The sequence below is a fragment of the Heteronotia binoei genome, chromosome 5, assembly GCF_032191835.1.
Source record: "Heteronotia binoei isolate CCM8104 ecotype False Entrance Well chromosome 5, APGP_CSIRO_Hbin_v1, whole genome shotgun sequence".
Lineage (NCBI taxonomy): Eukaryota > Metazoa > Chordata > Lepidosauria > Squamata > Gekkonidae > Heteronotia > Heteronotia binoei.
The window spans coordinates 42,888,555-42,903,945 of NC_083227.1; the positions used below are offsets into that span (position 1 = coordinate 42,888,555).

General features: G+C 46.3%; 1 protein-coding gene across 2 annotated transcripts in view; it reads left to right on the forward strand.

Moving 5' to 3' along the window:
* Window positions 1–15,391, forward strand: part of CPNE9 (copine family member 9) — an 80,872-nt gene that overhangs the window by 21,544 nt on the left and 43,937 nt on the right. For both annotated transcript variants that reach the window (XM_060239341.1, XM_060239342.1), the window contains exon 2: window positions 10,402–10,442. In XM_060239341.1, coding sequence (XP_060095324.1) covers window positions 10,402–10,442 — 41 coding nt within the window. The remainder of the gene's footprint in view (window positions 1–10,401; window positions 10,443–15,391) is intronic.

A 15,391-nucleotide genomic window follows, 5' to 3' on the forward strand; every position in this document is an offset into this window, starting at 1 on the left:
AGGGAGAAAAGGACTTCTTTCTCTACTTTCTCCATCCCATGCATAATCCTGTAAACCTCTATCATGTCACCCCACAGTTGACGTTTCTCCAAGCTAAAGAGCCCCAAGCGTTTTAACCTTTCTTCATAGGGAAAGTGTTCCAAACCTTTAATAATTCTAGTTGCCCTTTTCTGCACTTTTTCCAATGATATAATATCCTTTTTGAGGTGTGGTGACCAGAATTGTACACAGTACTCCAAATGAGACCGCACCATTGATTTATACAGGGGCATTATGATACTGGCTGATTTGTTTTCAATTCCCTTCCTAATAATTCCCAGCATGGCGTTGGCCTTTTTTATTGCAATCGTACACTGTCTTGACATTTTCAGTGAGTTATCTACCACGACCCCAAGATCTCTCTCTTGGTCAGTCTCTGCCAGTTCATACCCCATCAACTTGTATTTGTAGCTGGGATTCTTGGCCCCAATGTGCATTACTTTGCACTTGGCTACATTGAACCTCATCTGTCATGTTGACGCCCACTCGCCCAGCCTCAACAGATCCCTTTGGAGTGCCTCACAATCCTCTCTGGTTCTTACCACCCTGAACAATTTAGTGTCATCTGCAAACTTGGCCACTTCACTGCTTATTCCCAACTCCAGATCATTAATGAACAAGTTAAAGAGCATGGGACCCAGTATTGAGCCCTGCAGCACTCCACTGCTTACCGTCCTCCACCGTGAAGACTGCCCATTTATACTCACTCTCTGCTTCCTATTAATTAGCCAGTTTTTGATCCACAAGAGGACCTGTCCTTTTACTCCATGACTCTCGAGCTTACTAAGGAGCCTTTGATGAAGAACCACAGAAGGGTTCTTTTAGCCTTTGAAGGAGGGTCAGACCTGACAGCAGCCTCCAGGCAACCTGATAACACCCGACTTGCTTGACTCATCCAGCTTCTTGCTACTGTTCAGCAGCAGTCCATCCATGAAAGCCAGTGGTGTAGTGATTAGACTATCACACTAGCTGGGAGTCCAAGGTTCCAATCAATGAAAGTTCCCCAGGGTGACCTTGGGCCAGCTATACCCTCTGCCATGAAAGCTCCACTAGGTGACCCTGGACCTCTACCTGGCAAAACTGTGGCCGAGTAGAGGCCACATTCTACATCACAGGGTTTTCATGAGGATAAAATGGAGGAGAAGAGAATTATGTGAGTAGCGTTGAGTCCCCATTGTGGAGAAAGGTAGGGTACAAATCAGGTAAATAATGTAGCTGAATGACAGGGGAGCAGATAAAAGATTGGTTGGTGAGTGGGAATGAGCAGGCCTCATTTTGGGCAGGAGCTCACAGGAGCAGAGCTCCAGAGCCTCTAAATTTTATTGTGCTCTTTTTTTCTTAAACACTTCCCGCCCCCTACCAAATACATGCTTCTGGGCTCCATTGTTCGAATTCCCTGTGACAACTTTGCTGAACTCTAAGATTTGACAAACTTTCTAATATTTTCCCCACCAAAAAAGGGGGGGGGGAATAACCAAAACATATAAAGCAGTCAGGTGGAAATCTTCAACCTGCCACAGTGGCCACACAGGAGAAAGTCATTTTAAAAGTATGATGGGAGTAAGGTTTTGTTAGGACAATTATAATTCAAGAAGCATTTTAAGGCAGATGCTGAGCTGATATAATGTGGTGCACCTTCCGGAGATCTCAGGGGTGTGTGGCATATGCAAATGAGTTATGCACATAGGTTGTGCTAATGAGCCCCAGCACCTCTTTTTCTATGACATGACCCCTGGGAATGAGAGAAGGAAGCAGGGAAAGGTGAGGATGTGGGGTGGGGAGTGGGGAGGAGGGAAACAGGAAATAGTGTAGGAAAAAGGATACAAGAGAAAGTGAGTTGCCCCTCACAATTCTTTGCAGGTTCTCCACTGTACAACCAGGCCCAACCCAGTGGCCAGCACTGCGCAACTGGACCATAGGTGGGAAGATAAAGATAGGTTGGTTGGTGGGTGGAAAGCAGAGAAGGAAGCCAGGAATGTGGAAAGGCTACGGGAGCTTTCAGGGGAGAGAAAGAAAGAGTTGGAGGAAATCTTATGCACCACAGTCCTCATAAACTTGTAGAATATAGTTGTCTTAACAACCAATACTCATGATCCACAACACAGTTAGAGGGAACACTAGTAACCAAGCATGAGCAAGTAAAATGCACAGACAATGAAATCCCAGTAGCCATAATTTGGACTGCATGGCAGAAAGTTAATGCCTGTTCCCTCACAGGTCTGTTTAAAAATAAGCCTAGGTGTAAACCTAGACCCACAAATCCCATAAAACTAAAGGAACGCTAAAATTTTAAAAGATGCAACTGACGTGAAGAAAGAATAATCTCCAAAGCTTTCTGCACAGCAGCTGAACTCTCCAAGGAAAGATCTATGTAATCTATGTCAGCTGTAAGGGGCGGAGGGGGGGGGGGAATCAAGGTCTTGATCAGAATGCTATGGGATGGATCCCAGTGATAATAAGACAGATAAATGCAGGGCACTTCGGCTGATGGAACAGAACTTTGTGCTTCTGCCTCCTCTTCCTGCTACAGTCCCTCCCCCCAGGGGTGGAATTCTAGCAGAAGCTCCTTTACATATTAGGCCATACACCCTTGATATAGGCAATCCTCCAAGAGTTTACACAGCTCTTTTTTGTAAGCTCTTGGAGAATTAGCTACATCAGGGGGTGTGGCCTAATATGCAAAGGAGCTCCTGCTAGAATTCCACCCCTGCTTCCGCCAAATGCTGTTCCTGAGTGTTGTTCAGGAAAAGCATGAAGGGTAAATCAGAGGTCTGTAACAGGAGCAGGTATGTAATCCCTCATCCTCGTCACTCATCAGGAATCATCACTGAGATCCAGGCCTATGTCAAGGCAGTCCAAATCCTGTTACAGGAAATTTGAATCATTTGTACATATCTATACTTCCTAAGGTAAAGGTAGTCCCCTGTGCGAGCACCGGTTGTTTCCGACTCTGGAGTGACGTTGCATCATGATGTTTTCATGGCAGACTTTTTACGGGGTGGTTTGCCACTGCCTTCCCCAATCATCTACATTCCTCCCCCCCCAGCAAGCTGGGTACTGATTTTACTGACCTCGGAAGGATGGAAGGCCGAGTCAACCCTGAGCCAGCTACCTGAACGCAGCTTCTGCCGGGATCAAACTCAGGTCGTGAGCAGAGCTTAGGAGTGAAATACTGCAGCTTTACCACTCTGCGCCACAGGGCTCCTCAGATCTATACTTCCTACATTGAGATAATTTTCTGGGGTTTTGCTAGTTGAGTCAAAGAATCATGGCCCTAGAATGCGTCTGATCACCACCAATCAAGTTCGGCACCCTCTCCCAGTTTTCCATCTTTTTTTCAGGCTAGCTGGGTTTAAAATGCTGATTGTTTGAGGGTTAGAAACTTCCCCTGGAACTATTAGAGCTCTCAGCTGATTTGGATAGAGATGGAATCGGTAACATCCACAATGTGGAAGGAATATGGAAAATGTGCCTGGCTGGAGGGAGGCAGAAACAAAGTGAAGATCAGGAGTTTGGTGCCTTGTTGTGGTAAGCAGGGTATGGCAGAGCAAGAAGCATTCAAGGTGGCTGGGAGGCTCTACAATAGGAGTGGCCAAACTGCAGCTTTTCCACACACATTGTGTGGCTCTCAAAGCCCCCACTACCCTGTTGGCTGGCTTGGAGAAGGCACTTGTCTCTTTAAATCACTTTTCCAAGTCAAACCAGCTGGCAGCTTGGAGAATACATTTAAAGTTAAAGTTGCTTTCTTTCCACCACCTCCCCATCTATTTTCCTTCCATCCTTACTTCCTTCCTTTCTTCCTCGTTCTCCTTGATTAGAGTCTGCACACTTAACCACTACACTAAACTGGCCCTCTTTTTGAAGAAGCTGTAGAGCTCCTGGCCCAGGCTATGGCTGACCATGACAGGAGGAAGTCCATTTACAGGAGACAAATTTTACCAGCCTGCTGGCTCATGCCTGAGCATCTATAATACCCAAGCAGACAGAGCTGCCCTGAACAGAAAAGCAAAAGGCAAAGGAAGGATGGGGTGGAAAGGGAAGGGAAGAGAATGGTGGGGGGAGGAAAAGAATCATTTAACAGAACCAGAAGAGAGCCTGCAGGAGAGGGAGGCAAGTCAACCCCTAAGGCTAAGACCTTCCCCTGAGGTTGCCTCCCCGGACTGGTATTTAGAGGCTGGCTGCCTCTGAACGGGGAGGTTCCCTTTTGTCATCCTGGCTAGCAGTCATGCATAGACTAGTCACTCATGAATCTGTCTAACCCCTTTTTAAAGCTGTTTGTGCCTGTGGCCATCACTACATCCTCTAGCAGAGAATTCCACATTTTAATTCCGCTCTGTGTAAAGAAGTGTTGTATTTTGTCTAGCCTGATTCCATTGCCCATCAGCTTCATTTAGGGTTGCCAAGTCCAATTCAAGAAATATCTGGGGACTTTGGGTGTGGAGCCAGGAACAAGGGTGTGACAAGCATAATTGAACTCTAAGGGAGTTCTGGCCATCACATTTAAAGAGACAGCACGCCTTTGTAAATGCCTTTCTTCCATAGGAAATAATGAAGAATAGGGGCACCATCTTTTGGGGCTCATAGAATTGGACCCCCTGGTTCAATCGTTTTGAAACTTGGGGGGTATTTTGGGGAGAGGCACTAGATGCTATACTAAAATTTTGGTGCCTCTACCTCAAAAAATAGACCCCCCCCCGAACCCCCAATACCCACGGATCAATTCCCCATTATTCCCTACGGGAATCATTCTCCATAGGGAATAATAGAGTGCCCAGTAGACATTTCCCTTCCCCCCCCCACACTTTCTTTCTTATTTATTTAATCCCCCCCCCCTTTTCTAAAGTGGGGGGAAGACCTCCAAACCAGGGAATCCCCTGCCCCCTCCCTCTCTCTCACACACAAATACTTACTGGGTCTTGTTCCTGCAGAACTTTACTTGATCTGAAAATGAAAGCAAAACAAAGGGAGGGGCCCTTCTCCTAAGCCTTTCCTGCTTCCTGCTCAGCCTTAAAGGCACATATTTTAAAAACGGACCTGCAAGAGCTCTAAAATTACATGGTGATTGTGGGGGGCGGGGCTTCCCCGCCGGCCAGCTGGCTGGGGGCGGGGAGAAGCCTGTAAAAACGGGGGATCCGCTGCTACGACCTGGGGATTGAGAAGCCTAGCTTCATTGGATGCCCTTGAGTTTCTAGTATTTTGGGAGAGGGTGGCAAAACTGTTGTCCACTCTCTTTAAAACAGGGGTGGGGAACCTTTTTTCTGCCAAGGGCCATATAGATATTTATAACATTTTTCACAGGCCATAAAAAATTATCAACTCAAAAAACAGTGTTCCGCCACTGTTTCATGACAAACTTTTTATGGGGTGGTTTGCCATTGCCTTCCCCAGTCATCTACGCTTCCCCCCCACACCAGCAAGCTGGGCACTCATTTTGCCAACCTCGGAAGGATGGAAGGCTGAGTCAAACTTGAGCAGACTACCTGAACCCAGCTTCCGCTGGGATCAAACTCAGGTCGTGAGCAGAGAGCTCAGACTGCAGTTCTGCAGCTTTACCACTCTGTGCCACAGGGCTCTTTACCCTGTGCATAATTTTATAACCCTCTCTCATGCTGTCTCTTAGATGTTTCTTTTCTAAACTCTTCTGCCTTTCTCCATAAAAAAGGTGCTCCAACCTCTTAATCATCTCTGTTGCCCTCTTCTGTATAAGGGAACTCTTCATCAGAGGGCTTTAAAAAAAAAAAAAGGAGCAGCACTTGTAAGTTCTTTTTTATATAATCAAAAGGTTACTTATTTTAATGGGACTCTATTCCTCTTTCTTCTTTGGTTTATAATCTGTAGGGAGACTTTGAATCAATGAATAGTTAACTTATCACTTAGTGGTGGTGTTCTTATGGTAACTTTGCAAATATGGTTTCATGTATTCACTGGGCAGTTTTGTATTTGTTTTAAGATAAAGCTTTTTTTTGTACTTTTTTTAGGATTTCAAATTCCTGAAATGTTCCTTCCCCCCAGTAGTTCTATTGGGCTCCATTATGCTCAAAACATATCTGGCATTACAAACTTCCCAGTGAGCATAAGTAATAGGTTGTAAATTAGTAATAGGCTGTAAAAGGAAGGCAGATGTCTTGGAGGAACATTGTACTTCCCACTTCTGATGGGGTTCAGCTGACTTAGTCAAGAGCCTTGGGGTTATCTAGGGCTGATGTATCCATTAGGCACAATGCCTAGGGCCCGCGATGCTTTAAGGGGCCCACTAAAATATTTTAATTTATTTTAAAAACAGAAGAAGAAAAATGGACTTTTTAGGGTTGAAGAAAAATTTTTCTCACGTCAGAAAAAAATGAAATGTTTAGGGCCCATTAAAATCTATTAAATTTGGGCTAAAGCAGAAAAAGGCAGAATGCTGTAACTAGGTTATTATCAGGAGTTAGGCAGGGCATGCAGATCCTTCCCGTTTTGCAGTCACTTCATTGGCTGCCCATCAACTACCGGGCTCAATTTAAGGTATGGACCAGGGGTGGCCAAATTTGCTTAATATAAGAGCCACAGAGAATAAACATTACATGTTTGAGAGCTGGAAGTCATGAACATCAGATGTTTGAGGAAAGGAAGGAAGGAAATAGATGGGGGAGGTGGAAAGAAAGCAACTTTAACTTTGAATGTATTCTCCAAGCCACATGGAGAATGGAATTATTCAAGAGGGCTGTCTAGCACAGGCAAATAGGATGGTGCTGTCATGAAATGGTTCAGAGATTTGCACTGGTACAAGGATAGGGACTGTACCCTACACTACTACATTGTTGCCTATCACCGTTAAAGTATGCTCCTGCCGTGTAGTTTCTACAACATTTAATGTGTCGTGTTTCAAGTTTGTTTCAGCTCTGTTTTTAGATTTCTGTTTGTTTTTCAAATTTCTGTAGTCCAAACCCTCTTGCACCGTTCATTAGATGTCCCACCCAGTTGATTATGCTTCACTTAACGCTGTGTTATTTGCCTTGAGTCTCAGTGAGAAAGGCAAAGTATAGATAACGTAAATGAAAAATGAAATAAATACTTCATAAGATTTGTTCATTCTCTGATCACATCCAGATTTGATTATTGTGATGTGGTTTACATGGGGCTACTTTCGAAAACTATTCAGATGCTTCACTTGATTCAAAACACAGGGGACATTTATTATTGGGAATGGATATGCAGAGCTTTTTTTGTAGCAGGAACTCCTTTGTGTATTAGGCCACACACCCCTGATGTAGCCAATCCTCCTGGAGCTTACAGTAGGCCCTGTACTATGAGCCCTGTAACCTGTTGGAGGATTGACTACATGGTGTCTGGCCTAATATTCAAAGGTGTTCCTTCTACAAAAAAGCCATGGATATAAGCATCATATCACCCTATGCGTTGAAAGATCTGCACTGGCTCCCCTCTCCCATGGTTTTGGGCACAACCAAAACTGTTCATTCTTACCTTTGCGGCCCTAAAAAGCATTAGGCCAGGATTCCTGATAGACTCCTGTACCTTTACTGGCACCTGGATTGTGGCCACTGTGACATAGAGAGTTGGACTGGATGGGCCACTGGCCTGATCCCACATGGCTTCTCTTATGCTCTTATAGTCTAGCCTGCCAATTAAGATCCAGGCTTTGCTCTCTTTGCCCATGCTTGCAGAGGGGGAGGCAGGTGGTGACAAGAGACAGGGCTTTCTCAGTGGTGGTACCTCACTTGTGGAATGCCTTCCACCCTGATGCTCACCTGGTGTTGCCTCCCTTCCTGTCATTTAGACATTAGACCAAAACATTTATTTTTATGCAGGCTTTTAATCAAGGAGTTTCATCTTTCTATGATGTTTTATGGTGTGCTTCTGGCCTGAGAACTGTGCTATCCATGTCATTTTAGGTTGTTCAAAGTTTGCTTTATGCTCTTTTTACAAACATGCCTTTTACTGGCTCATTTGGTTTTCTTCTGTTGTTTTTCTTATAAACTGCCTTGAGCAGGTCTCCCAAGAGGTGGCATATAAGTTTTCTGAATAAACAAATACATTTCACTTTGGTGTGTTCCCCCTATTCAGGGGACCTCTGCTGTTCCCTTTCCTTTTCCTGCCCAGCGCTGAAGGGGTGAACATGTGCAGAACATTGGGTGATGAAAAGGGACAAGAGCTGCTATTAAACTCAGCATACTGTGGAGTTGCTCTGCCCCGGAAGCCCTTCTCAGGAACTGGAGTAATTAACAGGTAGAATTCACTGCCACGGGAAGTGGTGGCAGCTACAAGTGTAGACAGCTTCAGGAGGGGATTTGATAAACATTTGGAGCAGAGGTCCATCCATGGTCATTAGCCACAAGGTATAGATGGAACACTGTCTGGGGCAGTGATGGTCTGTATTCCTGATGCCTGGGGGGGCAACATTGGGAGGGCTTCTCGACCTCCTTATGGCACTTGGGTCTTGGCCATTGTGTGACACAGAGTGTTGGACTGGGTGGGCCATTAACCTGATCCAACATGGCTTCTCTTATGTTCTTATGACTGCGACAAAAAAGGGAGTGCTCACAAGAGGAAACACCCTTCCTAAATTAGAGTAAAGGATTTGCTTTTCCTAACAGAATATGTCTTGTTCCGGTGTCCCTTATTTATTGATGGACTGTTTAATTGATTATTTACTTAATTTATTCCCTGCCTTTCTGCCCAGTGGGAACCCAAAGCAGCTTACATAATTCTCCTTTCCCTCATTTTATCCTCCCAACGGTCCTGTGAGGTAGGTTAGGCTGGGAGGATGTGATTGGCCAAGGCTTCCACAGCAGACTGAGGGATTCAACCTGGGTCTCCCAGTTCTTAGTCTGATGCTCTGGCCATTGCACCAAACTGAATTCTATCCCTGAAATAGATTTCTAATCATTTGAACTCTGGACCTGAGACCAGAGCTGCTGCTACCCTGAATAGGTGGAATTGATCTAAAACCAATGGACCAATGATCTGACTGGGTACCGAGCAATTGCATTGGTTCCCTCTAACAACAACTGAAAATGCTGGGATGAAGTGGGTGAAACATTCACTGGCATGGAAATGAGGCACACTCACTAAAACTCTGCTCTTAAAACTGGAAGCCCCCTATTAAAAGCTGCCAAAACTATGTGGCCGTGGTATGTTTCAGATTCTAACACAGACTTCTTCAAAACCTAGAGTCTCACGCCCACCCCCTTTGGAGAGTGCACTATAACCAGGGCTTTTTTTGTAGAAAAAGCCCAGCAGGAACTCATTTGCATTTGCAGAAGGCCACACCTTCTGACATCACCATTGTTCCACACAGGGCTTTTTTGTGGAAACCACCCAACAGGAACTCATTCCTGTGCGTTCCTGCTCAAAAAAAGCCCTGGTTATAGCAATTTTATCTAAGTTTTGCTGCTGAGTGCACCTAAAGCTTCTGCCACAGCCCATGGGGTAGGGTTGCCAACCTCCAGGTGGCATCTGGAAATCTCCTAAGATTATAATTGATCTCCAGATGACAGAGATCAGTTCACCCGGAGAACATGGCTGCTTTGGAATATGGACTCTATGGCAATATGCCCCATTGAAGTCCCTCCCCGCCCCAAACCGCACTTCCCTCAGGTTCCACCCTCAAAATTTCTAGGTAGCCCCCAACCCAGAGCTGGCAACCTTGTGTGTGTGTGTGGGTGAGATGTGTCCATTTAGAAGGGAAAGGTCTTACACAGAATGAGGCATTGTGACTGGGGTTGGCTCTGGAAGCTCTTGGTGGGGAAATACCTGGAGATTGGAGAGATTCGAGCCTGGGGAGGACAAGGCTTGGGGAGGAGAGAGGCCTCAACAGAGTACACTGCCATAAAGCCCACCCTCAAAAGTGGTTATTTTCTCCAGGAAAACTGGTTTGCCATCTAGAGATTAATCGTAATAGGGAGAGGTCTCCAGGCTTCACCTGGAGGTCGGCAACCCTCACTGTGACCCCATCTCTTTCTCATCGGGGCTGTCTTTGTCCTATTTAGAAGTTCTTTCTCAAGGACTTTATTGGGGGCATAGAGCTGATGGATCAGCCCGGCTCCCTTATCTCCAGTGTGAAGCTGTCACTGGCTGTGGATTTGATTGCCTTCTTTAATTATCTTAATTTGGATGTATTAATAAACCCAACAGCACAAGACACTCTGGATTAGAGAAGGGAGGCATCTTAAAAGGGTGACTTTGCTGTAGGGGAGTGGAATGGAAACAAACAAAATCCAGGCTTGCTGGGGGCCGTTACTCAGACAGACACCCACTTCTGCCTCCCCCCCCCCCCCCCGCAATCTCCTGTTTTCAAACTGACTCTCTCTCTGTCTCTGTCTCTGTCTCTCTCTCTGACCCTTTGCCAATGGATCTCCCTAGGAACCTGCTGGATATGGACACTTTCTCCAAGTCTGATCCTGGTAAGTGTGTCATGGTGACAAACATGGGGGCAGGGGGCACATTCTTAAGCAAAGGAAGATGGCTGCAGTGATGTCAAGAGGACAAAAGCCCTGTGGTTGCTTTAGCTGCTGCTATCTCAGCAACTGGCCTCAAAAGACATGAAGATCTTCTTTCTGGTCTAGCTCCATTCATGAGACAAAGGGTTGCCCCTGGTCCCCGCAGGTCACTGGCAAGGGATGGGATTGACAGATCCAGTTTGGGAAACTCCTGGAGATTTAGGGGTGGAGCCAAGAGGGGGCAGGGACCTCAGTGAGGTACAATGCCCTAGAGTCCACCCTCCCAAGCATCGTTTTCTCCAGGGGAACTGATCTGTGTAGTCAGGAGATGCTTGGGGCTCTTTAGCTTGGAGAAACGTCGCCTGCGGGGTGACATGATAGAGGTTTACAAGATAATGCATGGGATGGAGAAAGTAGGGAAAGAAGTCCTTTTCTCCCTTTCTCACAATACAAGAACTCGTGGGCATTCAATGAAATTGCTGAGCAGTCAGGTTAAAACGGATAAAAGAAAGTACTTCTTCACCCAAAGGGTGATTAACACATTGAATTCACTGCCACAGCAGGTGGCGGCGGCTGCAAGCATAGACAGCTTCAAGAGGGGATTGGATAAAAATATGGAGCAGAGGTCCATCAGTGGCTATTAACCACTGTGTGTGTGTATAAATATATATAGGCCACTGTGTGATACAGAGTGTTGGACTGGATGGGCTATTGGCCTGATCCAACATGGCTTCTCTTATGTTCTTATGAGCTGTAGTTCTGGGGGATCCTCAGGTCCCACCTGGAGGCTGGCATCCGTAGCTGGGATCGGGCATGAGGCTCAGTTGTAGAACATCTAGAGAAGAATAAGAGCCCAGCAGCATCTTAAAAACTAACAGAACATCTGCTTTGCATACCAAAGTTTACCGGTTGAATCCCTGGCTTTCCCAGTTTTTAGAAAAAGGATTAGCTAGTAAATCATGTGAAAGACCTTTCTCTGCAGAGATGCTGCCAGTCAGAGTAGGCAACACTGACTTTGATGGACCAAGGGTTTGCCTCAACCCTGGCCTTAACTGGAAATGCCAAGGATTGAACCGGGGATCAAGGAGAACAGATGTTCTGCCACCAAGCCCACTGCCCCCCAGCCCTTACTGATCACCCAACCATGGCCAAGGAGCTGTTCGGCAGACAAACTGGTGTGGAAAGAAACTGCTGAAAGCAAAAAGTCTGAAAACCACTCCACTGTGGCATTACAAAAGGCAGCTGTGTAGAAAATGACAAGTCATTCAAAGAATGTAAGAAAAGGGTCAAGAAGCACCCAGGAAAAGACGGAAACTGTAAGTTCCAAGACAGAGAAAGTGTCTGCACCACAAATGTATTTGTTTTCTCTCAGTGGAATGGTCATGACCTCTCTCAAATGAGTCCTGGAAACTGTAGTCTGAGATGAGTGCTGAGAATTCAGCCCCTGGGGCTGCATTCTTATGTCCACTTGTTTAGGAGGGATAACTGGAACACGAATGCAACTTGCTTCCAAGTAAGGCTGTGATCACATGCACACTGGCTGGGGGAGTAAGCAGAGTTGCTGCCTTCTACTTCAAAGCATGAGATGTAATTGACCTCCATGCCACACAGAGCTGCAGCTGCCCATTTCCACATCACATTAAGTGTCTCTCTTTCTCCAGGCCAGTTGGCAACCCTGTGGAGCCAACTTCCAGCGGGAGTTCCTTGGAGCTAAACTGGTGGTGCCTTTGGTGGTGGAAAGTGCCATCCAGTCACCACTGACTTATGCAGAATGTTTCAAGGCAAGAGATGAACAGAGGAGGTTTGCCATTGCCTGCCTCTGCATAGCCACCCTAGACTTCCCAGGTGGTCTCCCACAAAGACTGACAAGGGCTGACCCTGCATGGCTTCACAAGATCTGATGAGAGTCAGCTAGCTGAGGCCATCCAAGTCAGAGTTCTGGTGCTTTTAATAGGGCATTATAGGTAGATAGATTCATTCATTCATTCAAGCTTCTGGTGATCGGGCAGTACTGATGTTTTTGCTCCCCCCCCCCCCATCCCGTGCTAACTGTTATGTACATTGGTTTTTAATCATCTGATTGTTTTAGGTCCAAATAACACCCAAGTTCTGTGATTCCTGATGTGTCATTTGGCTGTGAGAAGGGAAATTAGCTCTTTTCCCTGTGCTGGTTTCTTGATTAGAAATGGCCCCTTGGGTTGGTTTAAAGTTCGGGAGAGGGGGGGGAGAGACAATTTGAGTGCCTGTATTCTTCCCTGTTGGGGTTTAAAGCACCTCCGGGGAGCATTTTAAACAAGCAAAAAGCTGCATGCAGGGAGGGAAGAGTTAATAACCCCTGCTTCTCCAAAACTGTGGCCCTGATGTCTATTGGCTTCCACCGCTGCCCCTTTGGGGGCCAGATGACATATCGGGAGTTCCAATCATGGAACATCACTTAAAGGCTGGCTCTCCTTGTGCTCTGCTCCCTGTGCCTTGCTTTGAAAGCAGAGAGAGCTGAAGGTCAGAAATCTTTAAAACAGGTATAAATAACTGGGATATTCTGAGAGATGTTTGTGTCTAGACTTCAGATAGCAACTCAAGGATTAATTCCTGCTGAAGCAAACCTCTGTGGGAAGGCGTGGATAGGTTTGGCACACCTGTACCACCGGAACACTTTGCACGTTTCCTTGGAAAGAAGCCGCATTCGATTCAGTGGGATTTACTCTTGAGTGAACAGGCATAGCTGGGAGCAGCCTCCCAACCATGAGATGGCAGAAAGCAAATATCAATTGTGAAGTGTTCTGCAGAATTAGCAGATTGGTGTGGCATATGCCTGCCTGCGGAGAGATCTCCTTCTGCTCCGAACACATTTCAGCCCCCAGACACTGAGTTCAGATACAAATACAATAGTGGTATCTCTTAGGGCTCTTCTGATGAACGACCAAGAGGTGGATGTAGTGACAGGGAGACATGGCCTTTGTGCTCATGGGCCAAGGCGCAGAGAGCTGGACCGCCTCTTTTCCCTGGTTTCTGTCACTTTCACAATAGCTACCAATAGCCTGTCCAAGTGATTGCAAGTTTTTGTTCTTTACGAAACCTTCAGGCAACATGATAAAAACCCCGAGGAGAGATGGCTGCTGGAACTATCAAGAGACACTGCTCACTGCGAGGTTAATGGCATCTAGGAATGTCAATGAAGAAGAATGTAAAAACAACTGGGGAAATGGCTTCCAGTTGGATGTTACAAGGTCAAAACATCATTGCATCAACACCTCCCAACTTGGGACTTGTGTTACTCTCCAAGACTTCTTAGTACTCCTATCTGGATTCCCGCACCCCTCACCAGTGGGTTCTAGGCCTAATTCAGGGCGACGATCCTTACCTATAAAGCTGTTCTCGGAGAGCTCACTTTCCTTGTTTTCAGTTTATAATAGTGCAATTCTAAACATCAATACTCAGAAATAAATCCCAATTATATAAAAACAATGGCTTCTGGTTGTTAACGACATGAAAAGGCAGACACTATTTCATGGGCACAATATGATTTTTTAAAATGTATTGTAGCCTTTCTAGAGACTGTGTTCTCAAAATATCCTTAGGGTAAATACAGAGGTGTCATAAACAGAAATTAGATCCAGGTGGGCAGCAGTGTTGGTCTGAAGCAATAGTACAAAGTTTGACTCCAGTGGCACTTTTAAGACCAACAAAGTTTAATGCTGGGTATAAGTTTTCATGTGTAAGCACACTTCTTCAGATACTTCTTCAGAAGTGTGCATGCACATGAAAGCTTATACCCAGATTTAAACTTTGATGGTCTTAAAGGTGCCACTGGAATCAAACTTTGTTTGCAAAATTGCAGTTTCCCCCCGCCCCCATGCAGTGCAAGCTCAGCTTCTTTTTGACTCTGCAGGATCTATTTTTCAGCTGCTCTGTTTAGGGGTGATCTTAGATATTCTTGGGCCCTGAGCAAAAGTCCCAGATGGGGCCCCAGAATAACTGCCACCGCCACCATCCTGCTGGGGCCAAGCAAGGGTTGGCCCTCACCCCAGCAGGCAGGAGGTGTCATTGGAACCCAGTGCCCTGAGCCCTGCGTGGCAGGAGTAAGCTGCCAGCAGGCATGAGAGACTGTAGCTGAAAGCTGGAGGCTTGAACCCTGAACAGGCCAGTTTGAGTGGGGGCAGCAGGAACATAGAAACATAAAACTGGAAGGGATCTGAAGGGTCAACTAGTCCAACCCCTGCAGCCTGCACACTGCAGGAAACTCACACTGCTTTTCCCCCAGTCCCCACAACGACCCTTGCTCCACGCCCAGAGCCTGCTCTTTTCCTTCTTTATTCAGCTCTGCTGGGGGGAAGCATAAATGGTTGGGGGCAACCCAGAACAGGGCCCAGTCAGAGCAGCTGCCTTTGTTACCCACTGTCTAAAACCGTCATTCCAGTTCTGTTTCTAGCACTCCTGTCTTGTGTACCAGGAGATCATGCAGGGCCAGCCTGACCACAAGGCAAACCGAGGTGATCACCTAGGGTGTCACATTTTGAGGTGCGCCAGAAAGGCAAGGAAGAAGAAGAAGACTGCAGATTTATACCCCACCCTTCTCTCTGAATCAGAGACTCAGAGCAGCTTACAATCTCCTATATCTCCCCCCCCACAACAGACACCCTGTGAGGTGGGTGGGGCTGAGAGAGCTCTCTCAGGAGCTGCTCTTTCAAAGACAGCTCTGTGAGAGCTATGGCTGACCCAAGGCCATTCCAGCAGCTGGAAGTGGAGGAGTGGGGAATCAAAACCGGTTCTCCCAGAGTCCGCATATTTAGCCACTACACCAAACTTTCCTTCAAGCCCTTCTCTCCTGGCTTGAAGGAAAGCTTGGTATGAATTGACTTCTAGACTCTCTATATCTGTTGACTCTGATCTCTTGTAGCTGCCATGATAGAACA